The sequence below is a fragment of the Erithacus rubecula genome (assembly GCF_903797595.1).
Source record: "Erithacus rubecula genome assembly, chromosome: 6".
NCBI classification, from domain to species: Eukaryota; Metazoa; Chordata; class Aves; order Passeriformes; family Muscicapidae; genus Erithacus; species Erithacus rubecula.
Window position 1 is genome coordinate 4,221,500 of NC_136688.1, and position 12,285 is coordinate 4,233,784.

The window sequence follows — 12,285 nt, forward strand, 5'->3', positions numbered from 1 at the left end:
AGATCCTAATCTCAGTAAGATAAACTGCTTAAATAAAAGTTGATGAAAGAACAGTCCAAAGACTGGATTATGCTCTAACAGTTTTACAGTGCGTTGCTTTAGCACAATTCTGTGCTTGTGTCCTTAGGGAAGTCTAAACTATTCAGTGTTTACAGAATTGTATTAATCTTGATTTTTGCCAGGTTAATTTCTGTTCAGTATTTGTATATTCATTTTTATTTTGTACTGGGAAGGAATTATGGGGAAAGGGTTAAGAGCATGCTTGCTCTTCATCTGTTTTAAATCCATAAATGTGAGCCCCTGTGCTGTTTCTAGGTTTCAGATTACACTCTGTGATTTATAGGGAAAGGCTGTTCTACACAAGCTGAAATCCCATGTGTTTCCCCACCATTGTAAAATAACAAATCCTGGAGAATGCTTCCAGTTGCAAAAATTGCAGTTTTGAACTTCATTTGTAACTACTTTTTTTTCCCCCTGAAGTGATGGCTTTGACAAGTGAAGTCCCCTTGTCCCAGTGCCATCTTTCACCGTTTGCCGTGCTTTTCACTGCAGCTTTCACAAACCACAGCAACACCCTCGTGTTTGCAGTCTTCTATCAGTTTATTTTTGGAGGCTACACCCACTAAAAAGTGCAGCTGTGAGAACACACTTTTATCACTGTGCATAAGTAACATCCAGAGCCCCTACAGAGATGGCAGGCCAGGAGCCAAGGTGACCTAACACTCCACTAGCTCCCAGTCCCTTCTGCTGTCCCGTGGTGAAAACCAGAGCAGAGTTTGGCTTCGTGTTTTTCAATGGATTTCTGGGGCAATGGTGGGGGGTTTAGATACAGTTTGATTTCAGAATTCAGTGCTTAGAAAGAGCTTCACAGCAGCAACTTCCACCTTCTCCTTTTTATTACTGAGGAGCAGGAGAATTTCCCAATCAACTCTGTAATAAAAAAAACACATGGAAAGTGTTAGGACTTCTGAAATAGTGTCATCACTGATTTTGGTAATTATTTAAATATTGATATTCACATTGATGGCCTTTATTCCTGTCTCTGCAACAGGAGACCTGCTCCATTTTTTCAGTCACAACTGTGCAATGACTTTCATGTGTGTTGAACAGCTGAGATACAACTTTTCCTTGGTAATTTGTGAAGATGTATAAGTGGCTCTAACCTCTTGCCTGTGATTGGTTTTACAAATAAGGCAAAATGTTTTTTACATCTATTCACCATGATTGAAAATACATATATCACTGAGATGTGGAAAAAAAACTGAGGGGGGTTCTGGCAAAAGTCATTGTGTGGGGTTTAAATAACGCAGTGCTGCTTTGACCTTTCATGGATCCCCTATGAACTGCAGCAGTAGCTGACCCAATGAAAGCTTATTTCTTTTGTCTCAAAACAAAAGGTTAAATGGGATGGCAGCAGTAGCACCACAAGATGAGTCCTAATTAAGATGTGAGATACAGCATATGTTAAATTAGCATGTGTTATGTAGAGTAGAAGCAAATAATTGAGACTAGAAACACCTAGTTGAGAAATCTCCATGGGTTGCATCATTTTGGTGCTTTTATATCTCACATTCAGCATTAGATGCTTTTGTGTACAGGTTGCATCTGACAAATGCAATTTAAGCCAAATTGAAAAGTCAAACTCAGCCTTGAGTTTGCAGGGGCCTTGTAGTTTCCTACAGCACAGCAAGAAGCTACTGTGTAGTGTGAGCAACTTCTAGAGCATAATGAAGTAGTGTAGCATCAGCCAGTTAAACATTCAAAGGTTATTGTAAATTTAATAGGCAAACAATGGAGAGGCAAGTAGCCAGAGGAAATATGGTTATTTCTTCCTAGTGCCTCTGAGTGTAGCCCTGCATTTCCTTGTATAATTCAGAGCTATAAATTAGAAGCTCTGCAAAAAAAAAAAAAAATATTGTTTTTAATGTGAAAAGATGGCATTTAACCCCAGGAAGCAAAATAATAATGCCCATGGCATCCTGTGTGCACTGAACAAAAAGCTCTGTTGTGTTCTGAATTCAGCCTCTTTAGAAAAGAAGTTTATGTGTCGGGCTGGGTCTGTAAGAGTGCTGTACATTATTATTTACTTATCTGTGATCTCATTTGTGTCTCACTACTTTCAAACTGTTTGGCCTTGAAACCATGTGAAAAAGCAACACCCTTCTAATTCAATAAGGTGCAGAAAGTGGAGAGCTGGATAAAGGTTGTGATTTGATATGGACATCAATATCAATATCATTTGGTATTTGATAATGACATCACCAAAGCTGCCAAACAATAATTGATTCTCACAAAATGGGAACTGGCTTGTATATTTTTCCTGTTTTCTTTATGTGGCTTTTCAGTCCCTTTCAAAGATAATTTTGTTTTCCTGTTTTTCCCCAAGTTTTTTGAGCAGTTTTTCATTTCCTAGTAAGAGGCATCAGTTAAAATGCAGTTCTGAAAATATACAGCAAAGGTGATTTAGGATGTACAATAAATCTCATGTTCTTGCCTGATTTCAATATGAATTATTCTTGTAAGGGTTGTGTTCTTAGCCATCATCACTGTGGGCAGACCACAAGGGAAGTCTTGATGCTGCATCTGTTTGCCCCAGCAGGCCAATAGTTCTGAAAACCTACACCTGGTCTTCATTCTAGCTACAGCAATTTGTCCTGGTTCTAGACATCCTGGTTGATGGACCATTCCTCCAGTGAAAGTTGAACAAATTTAAGTGTGACACTCCATAATCCTATGCAGTTTAGCTATTCTGGATCCTCTTAGGTCTAGTTGAAAAGCATTTTTTGTTTGTTTTTGTTTAAAACATTAAAATCTCCCCAAAGAAGATGTTATTTCTTAAACTTGCCCTCCTTTGTATGTCTGCTAAAAATCTGCAAGCCAAATCAAGAAACGTCAGACTATCTGTAAAGAAAATTGCTATTACTGCATGAAAGAATTTCTCAGTTAAACCAATGACTTTTGAGAAAGGTGACATTAAAATTACATTAAAGCTGCTGCAGAATAAAATACAAATCCATTAATAGATGCTGTGGTTTTAAAATTGCATATTTTGCATTAAAAAGACCAACCACGTATAGATGGGAAATTACATAGTGGGAAAAGAAGAGTGCAAATGTTAATTCGACTTAAGCTACTTCCCCATGGGCTAATGTTCACAGTTAGTAAATAATCTAATTGTTTACTGGCTGAAGGGTTCACCAAAAGCCTGAATTTGACATTACTCCTGCAGAGCAAGTTTTTAATATAGAATCACTGATACTCCCATCAAAGTCCCTGCATTCCCCTAGGTTGGGAACAGAAATTATGTTATAAAACATGCATTTAAGTAAAAGAATGTTTTATTTTTGAAATTAAAACCCTTGCAACATACTGTTCTATAGAAATTATTCGTCAAATGTCTTCATAGAATTAATTAGCTATTGTTGTTGAATTATTCAGCGCTTAGATGAACAAATTCATTTGATGAAATCTTACTTATTCATAACTAATTTACAAGCATGAACAGGAGTTCAGCAGATGTAGATCTTTCATAAACAGATTGTTTGCCAGTAATTACTAAAATGCCTTTGAATGCTGAGATCAAAGAAATTTTTGAAATCCAGCTTACCTTCTATTTGTGATTCTTCTTGTTCTGTGTGTCTATTATTTCTGTGGTTCTATTGCAATATGTAACATTTAAACTTGCAAAGTCACCAGTGATGAGAACCATGGGGGGATAGATTAATTCATCCAAATTTGATTTGTCTTGTCACTAGTTTTTAACTTTGCTTATAGTGAGAATGTTATGGGAGCATTCAGTAAATTCCAGTACCTGAAGGGAGCCTACTGCTTACACTTCAGATTTGCAACTGTTTTGCTCTTCAAATGTCATCATACTATTCTAACACTTCTGGGCAGTTTTTACTGGTTTATCCTTAAGATAGTTTTAGCAAATCATTTGTGGGCTAGGCTATGTAGAGAACCCCCACTAAACTGACCATAATGATGGCAAACAACAGTTGCTAAACTAGCAACAAATGAAAGGAGAAAATGGGTAGTTGAAAATATTGGAAATAATCAGTGATTCTGATTTTATCCCTGGGTGTGTTGATCAAGTATTTCCTGTTTCAGAACACAGAGCAATGCAACCTAATCTCTTCCAATTTTCAGCATCTGAAATATAGCTCAGTGCAGAGAGATTCCCATCAACTGGGAATAGGCAGGGAATGACAGAATAAGCTTGAGCCTCAGCACATTCTATACCTAAAGTGCCTGGAGGACTAAGGATGGAAGATTTCATTAGACTTAAATGCACTAATGAAATGGCTTAATGTAGTTACTCTGAATTTCATCCACCAGATTCTGTGACAAGGAATGTTTTTCAGTGCCTGAATGGAAAAAAATACTTCAGTTCACATGCACAACATATGATTAAAAACTGATGAATTAAAGATAAAGCTCAAATCTAAATAACGATTACTGCCAAAAGCTTCAGGCCAACCAACTGTCCCAAGTCAGAAATTTAAGATGACTGCAGAGAATTTAAATGGGCTTTAAAAACTGAGCCTGACTTCAAATCAGTGTCAGGCTTACCAAGAAATGGGCATTTTGTGAAAGATATTATAAATCTGTGGCTGTCTCCAACTGCATTTTCATTCTTGTTAAACTCATTCTGAATCGACAGCGTTGACCTTTCAGCTCTGATAATATCAATGTCCATGTGTGTTGGGAGGTCTGTGCCAGACATTACAGTCCTGATAATGAAATGTTCTGCACAAGGAACAAAAAGGCAAGTGTTATAAATAGGAAATTAGCACCACCTTTCCTCTGCCCTGTTGCTTTAATATTTCTGTTAACACTAAACCAATATGTAGAACACCTTCCTGAGATGAAAAGGAGAACAAACCTCTAATGGAATTACTAAGGGTTTGATAGAAAATTCAGCAGCTTATTAAGGACAATAAATATTTCTAATTAATTATTGCTTTTTCTTTCTGATTCTTTATCAAAATAACTCTATTTCAAAATGGGGATTAATCTTGTAAAGCTTAGTTTTATAAAAAGGTTTTATTTTCCTTGAACTATAGAGGAACTGAACCATGCACCAGTTAGTTCCTTTTTCATAAAGCCACACAGTTTTGGCAACTAAAAGGTTTTAGCCTTTGTCCCAGAGCATTCTTCTGGGGTGGGCCTGCATGTCCCCTGGCAGGAAGAAGGCAGGTGGGTGCTGACTGAACAGTGACATTCTCAGTGGGTGTGGGACTGGGGAATGAGCCACAACTTTGCAAACCTACTGAGGGTTCGGCTGATTGTGCTGGGGAAAATTAACAATATGTAGTCAAATATGCAAAAGTCTTACTTGCAACAGTTCAGAGCATTTATTAATTTATAACAACTTTCCAACCAAATGGGTGTCTGTTTAATTATATAAAGTACTTCATCATGCTTGTTTTCCAATTTAAGTGAAATTCCAGTTCAGATTTCTGATGGAATGATGAGGAGATCAGGTTTCCTCCAAATGACTGGTTGTAGGTTAAATATCTTAACAACTACAGGAGGCAGGAAAAACTAAGGATTTCTAGTCTTTTAATTCTACCAGGCTTTCTTTTTTAATGTGGGTGCTCAATTGTATTTTGTTGCCAGGGTTTTTCATCCTGATTTCTTCTGCTTTGAATAGTGCCCAAATCCATAACAGGTTGTTTTTCAGAGCATGCATAAAGCAGTCCTAGTTTATACTTGCAAATAATGTAGGTTTGTATGAATCTATTTGACAAGGACAGTCTTCTGTTGTTGAGTTGTTGCATCCTTCTTGTTGTAGATTTCTTGGTGGCTTTGGGACCTGATTCTGTGAGTTTAAGAGAAATGTCACATAGCATGTGCTGTGTTCAAGGTGATCTTGATGTCCTGTTTGTATCGAGAAAGAAAATTAGTGGTAGGCAGTGAAAGCTGTTGGCAGTTTTTCTTCAGAAGGATGCTGACTGTGAAATTGTCCAGTATCAGAAATAATAACCCTTAGCTTGATTTTAGAGATATTCTATGTGTATTCCTTTTTGAGGTAACAATCTGTTGGTTATTAGAATCAAACAGTGGTTGGCAAGTTCCTTCAGATGTCAGTTATGATATTAATGGGTATGGTGATGATGAGGCTCAAAGCCTGATGAATGCTCAGGAGAGGAAAATAGCTTTGTTGCCAAAAGGGCAGAAGACTTGCTGACCCTGTTGCTAATGCACTTGTCCAAAAGCTTTTCCCCAAAGTTAGGCAGAACTAAACATCTGAAGATGAGGGATTGCAATTGCAGGAGAGCTTAGCTCACACAAGTTCCCCAGCAGTCCCTGAAACTCCTTCTGTGCTGCCATCAGAGACTCACTGTGCACAGCAGTGCCTCTCCCAGGAGTGTCTCTGCCAGCTCTGGGATGGACACACCAGGAAGGTGAGGTGCTGTGCTCTGGCAGCACTCTCAGGTGAGGTCATTTCCAGCCACACTCCAAAGAAAATAAAGCATTCACAGAAGTGAGGGCAGTAATGCGTTGAGTACCTGTCTGACGTCTAAGCGTGCTCCATGTGCCCAGAGGCTGCAGACAGCCCCTCTGTAACCAAAATTCAGAGATGTCACAAGTGGCTGAACAAACAAATATCACCAGTTAATGGTTAAGCTCTCAATTTACTAAAGCATTTGTTACCAGTTTGCCAAAGAGATCAAACAACCGTGAATCATAACCTTGGCTACTAATTAAATCCTTTATTCCCTTCTCTCATCGCAGAAGCATTTAATCTGGGGGAATCAGGACAGCCTGTTGAGCAGAATTACATTTTACAGCATAAGCAGAAACAAGCTTACTGTAAGGCTTCCTAGTGGAGCTGGAAATGGGAAGGATTAAAATGAGAATATTAACTTTCCCTCCTGGCATGGTAGCTCATGTTAGCACTGACAAATGACTGATGGTGAATAGCTGCATTGGAAAATCATTTTGGTCATGTAGCTTTGCTATTTCACTGAATGGCAAATATCATTTTTATTATCTGCCTGCTCTGCTTATAGATGGGACTTGTCCTCTAGATAGAGAATGAGGGATTTGGTGTGCTCTACTGGTGACTGGCTGTCCCAAAGAAAAATGTTTTACTCAGAAATAATGGACTGTGAAGAACACCCCAGAGGAAATGAGGCATAAACCAAAACACTACAAGCAGTTTTATGGCAATTCAAATACATTTCTATTTGTCAAAAGATGTTTTTGTGTGCTTTTATGTATAGGATGTATAGCTGCATGATATCATACCTTTGATATTTACTAGAAAATTAAACAGTGTTTACCTTTTTGGCTCCCATCTCTGTGAAGCAGAACTTAAAAGCCTAAACACTTTATTTCCTTTGGATTTGGGGGAAGTCATCCAAGTCCTTAGCAGCAGAATGATGCAGCACAGGCTCCCAGAACAGGGGTACCCTGAACCAGCATTGGGCTAACTCTGTCCACTGGGAACTGATCCAAACACACAGCCACTACAGCCAGGAATAGCAAATTTCCATTTTTGTAACTCAAACTGTGATATTGCAGTCAGATCCGTGGGAGCAGATGCCTGGAGACAATGTCTCTAAGACACCTCAGGAAGGTGTTCAGAGGAAAAATGCTTCCTATGCAGATCCAGCTGCAGGTTTGGTGCATAATTATTGAGGTGCAGATGATTTATATGAATACACTTAGGGGTAGCCATCTGTAGGCCTGTGGTGAAAAGCTGTATGTTATTAGCTTGAAAAGCAATGCATTTTATGCTGTTTCTGGAGAAAGTAATCTTTTTTGTCATTGCTAAATCTGAACAATTTCTATAACAGAAAGAACCCTTCTGAGAGGCAATAGCTAGAAGTAGGGAATGATGGTCCTTTTTTTGGTTATACTTTTGGCTTTGCAAAATGCTGTTTCCTACTAAAAAGTGTGAATTTTCAGAAGGGGAACACCCCAGCTACACCTCTTCAGAGGACAGACATCCACCATTTGCACATGCAGAACTTTTATTTGCTTGGAGATCTATTCTGAGGAAATTCCTGAATATTCACTAAAATTCCAGGTTATATTTAGCTGAAGAGGCTTGGATGATACCATGGTATAATGTACTGAAGACCCAAACTTGCACAAACCTTTATAGAACTTAAGTATGATTTCTCCATCCCTTATTAGTGAGCATGAATGCTGTCATGTGCATCTTGGTAAGAGTAATAGAATGAGCAATCTGAATAATTGGCTTGATGTTTGATATTATATTTTAATGTTGAGAAGGAAAATGCATCATTTTGCAAGCCTTGAAAATTTTGAAATATCTGTTGGTTTTAAGGCACTGTCTGAAAGATAATGTCAGATTCTATGAAAAACTGTCATCTAAAAGCACAATGAGCAATTATTCTGTTGTCAGATCATATGCATATGCACAAAGAGGAGCATATATTTTTTAAAGACCTGTCAGATTATTTTGTCATTATATTAAGTTACAGTTCAGTTTGGGGATAAGTATGTATGTAGATGTTACATCCAGTGACCACAAGATTATTTGGATTGTTTAGCAATCAAAAAATCAAAAATCTTTCAAGCATTTTTTATTTAAATACTACTTTGGAGAAAAAATAATGTAAGTGAAGAAACATGTACAGAAATTGTGAGGTGAACACCTCAAAAAGCCCAAACTAACCTAAGAAATCCTAACAACTGGACTGACTGCATAAAATCTGTTCATGGCTGGATATGCAGGAACTTGAAAGTTTGGGTGGGTTTTTTGTGGAAATAAAACTGGGAGGGATGCATGGAGTTGCTTAGACACAGAAGGAGGTTATGTGGAAGCCTTTTAGCTGTGAAATGGGTGCAAACCTAGCATGGGCCAGATAAAACCCTGAGTTTTCAGAGCCTTCTTGAAAAGTGAGGAAGGTCAGCAGGATGGTGTGTTGTGCTGCCTGGCTGGGTCACAGCTCCTTGTACTGCACATGGATGTGTTGGTGAAGGATTTCCTGCAGCCTGCTGTATTTACTGCCTGGATGGAGATGCCCTTCCCCTCCTCACCCTCCTTGTTTTTCCCACAGGCTGCGGGAACACCACCGTGCTGCCATCAAAGTGATTCGCAGGATGCAGTATTTTGTGGCAAAAAAAAAGTTCCAGGTGAGTTGTGAATAGAAAGCTCCTTTTCTAAATAAACCCTTTTATTCTCCTGATTCATTGTCTCTTTTGGAAACTTAGGAGAGACTAACACAATTCATTGCAGTAATGGTGATCTACACCCACTATTCTCTCCCTCCTTCAATAGGGTGGTTGTTTCACAGCAGGTTAGCCAACTATGGATGCACTGGAAACAGGCTAAACTCCTGAAATGCAGTCTGAATTAAAATGTTATTTTCTGCTAATGGACTTGACCCTTAGCCCTCTGTTATCGCTGTCTCTTTCTGGCAGTGCAAACATTCTCGTATGTCTCCATTAATTCTGAGCTGTGTGCTGCTTTCATGCCCAGTCAGTAGGATTAGAGATTAAAATGCTGCCTCAGCCTTGTTTCTGTCCCTTACTCAATGATAATGAAGTCCTGATAAGAAACCAAGGTGGAAATTTGTTAGTGTATTGGAAGGTTTCTCATTTCTTCTCCTTTCTCCCCTCTGCATAGTAGGAGACCATCCCAGTTAGTGAGATACTGGTTCTCTTTCCTCCTCTGGCCCTGACTGATACATTTCCCATGTGCCACTCCACTTGCTGTGGCCTTGTGATGCCATAAGCATTTAACAGTAGGTAATTAACCCTGTTTTCTAGTCTGAATAAAAAATTCTGACTGCAAACTTCCTAAAAATCAATTTCATTAATTCAGTAAAAACACATGTCAACAGCCTTCAGCTTGATTTAAACCAAGTGGATGTATATATAGGTAATAAATATATTGCCTTACTTAACATTAATTAATAAGGGATAATCTCCAGAGAACAGGCTTCACAACTGAAAATGTGAAGGATGATCCCACCTTTAATTTAGACCTTCCAAAAAGGGAGAGTGCCATTTCTTCTTCAAATATGAAATTTAAGATCAAAAAGATGATGATGATGATGATGACTAACAGTCCAATATATCTGTAAGGCAAAGTTTGCTGCTGCTACAAATCCAGTTCTGATTTCCTTGTAAAATTCAGAAGCACTGCCTGAATTCTTTAGCAAATTTCTACTTTGACTATTTTCATTTTTACTAAAATTCTTGAGCTAATTTATGGCTAAGGTTGCCTGAGCTGGTCAGAAAATTGCTTTAGTTATGTATAATGTATTCAAACAGTCACTGTTTAGGCTAAAATGTCCCGTGCCCAGAGTTTTCTTGAAGCGAGTGCTTTCAAAAAGTTTCTGCTAGCACATTTCACCTTTTATGATCATTATTAGGGTAAAATTAAGAAAGGCACAGTTTCTCAACTACTTGAAGATAATATTTATAGTCATTTTGTTGAGAAGTTTCTTAGCACTTGCTGGTCAGCACTTGGAACTTGGCAAGGGATGTGGCCCATTCCAGTGATGTGTCTGCTGCTGTTGTGTGAATAATTGCCTAAATGTGGCCAGTTCCATTAAAATCTTATTTATTTTCATTCTAAAACTTGATTGTGATCCTTTGCTCTGTGGTAATTACTGAATCATTGCTCTCATAAATTCAGGTCATAAAATATTTGCCACGGCATTAACTAAACTGCTCAGCAACAAGCAATCCACACGTTGCAGATCTACCTCCCAAGTGGTATTTGTCAGAAAGAGATTTTGAAACCGCCCGAGCGCTGTGTGCAACATTATCCACCTGGCAAATAAACGAGACTCCCCTGCGGCAGATGATTTGATAGAAGCTGAAAAAGCATTTGACTGAATAGAATGGAGCTATTCAGTTCCTCCTTCAAACTTGTTTGTGCTCAGTATCTGGTTTGCTAATCTGGCTTCTCAGTTGTACTCTCACTTTCGCATCTGCAAAAGGCCCAGTCCTGGCCATCTACTGAATCCCTCATCAGGGTTGTCTCTCATCTGTCTTTTGCAGTCTTCCTTCTGTAATGATCAATATGAGCTGCTGCTAAAGTGCAATTTGGCTGAAGTGAGGTGGATCTTAGGTCTCTACTCCTGTGTATGAGTGATATGCTGCTGTTTCTTCAGAAGCAGAATCTCTAAGAGGAAAGTAAGGGACTATCTGATACTTCTCCATAATTTTGGAATATAAGGATAGGATCAGGCTTAAAAATTTGGTGAGCATCAAAGGTGGAGTTTTCCAAAACATCCAAGTAACTTAATGCATAAAGTCACCTTGAAATTCAAGCTACAAGGTGCTTTTGAAAATCTCTCCTGTAATTAAGTGATAACCACTGTCATTATTCTTTCATCAGAAGTATGTTGTAAATCTGTTCTATGCACATAAAATAATCATAAGAAATGTAATTGTTTTAATATATGCCAAGTAATGACTGTACTATTCCTAATAAGCAGACTAATGTAATGTCTGAAAATAAGGTAAAGCAGGAGATGAATTTTAAAAATGTACCTTTCAGCATTGAAGAGGTCTGTACAGCTGGTTTTAGTAGGTGCTTTCTTTCTTAGCTTTACATTTCTGTAAAATACACATTCCAAAAAAAGAAAACTCTGATATTTTCTTCCTGAAACTGTTGAAAAAACCCACAACAAACCCACAACCCAATTTCATCTTGGCTATTCATGCTTAAAATTAACTGGAACACTACTGAAGGCCAGCAATTTAAAGAAGTATTTTTTAGAGATGCCTCTCAACCTTATGAGTAAGGCAGCATGGGAAGAAGGAGAGGAAGAGGAAAATTTTGCAAAATAGGTCCCAGCATGAACCCAGCATGGTTCTTGAATTATACCAGCTGTTTGCAGGACACACCTGTAGGCCTAAATTTGACTAGATATATTTTCTAAAGGGCTCAGTTAATAACAGGGGCTGATGGCATCAGAAGGACAAAAGCCATCTAGAAAGCAAAGCCTTCCTGTTTAAAACTAAATAAATAGATAAAACAAATAAAGAAAACTAAACAGGAATACAAAGATTTTCAAAGGACATGAAAAGCAACTCTTTGTGATGTATCATTTCCTCTTTAAAAAGAAGTAGAGAAATTTAGGATGTATTTTAAAATCCAGGTTTAAATATAGTCCTTATGAGGATGCACATGTATAACCAATGAACCCAGCATAATATTATAAAGAATTAATACCTTTTTTATGAATGTGTTTATATTCTCATAAAGTGTGTAGGACTGTTTCAAATTCTATACAAATGATCCCATTCAACACAAGTTCTGTGCATCAGTGAAGGTGAATGACT

General features: G+C 38.0%; 1 protein-coding gene across 5 annotated transcripts in view; it reads left to right on the forward strand.

Moving 5' to 3' along the window:
- The window catches only part of KCNQ1 (potassium voltage-gated channel subfamily Q member 1), a 314,921-nt gene that overhangs the window by 200,319 nt on the left and 102,317 nt on the right, over window positions 1–12,285 (forward strand). For all 5 annotated transcript variants that reach the window (XM_079308420.1, XM_079308422.1, XM_079308423.1 and 2 more), the window contains one exon: window positions 9,042–9,117. In XM_079308420.1, coding sequence (XP_079164546.1) covers window positions 9,042–9,117 — 76 coding nt within the window. The remainder of the gene's footprint in view (window positions 1–9,041; window positions 9,118–12,285) is intronic.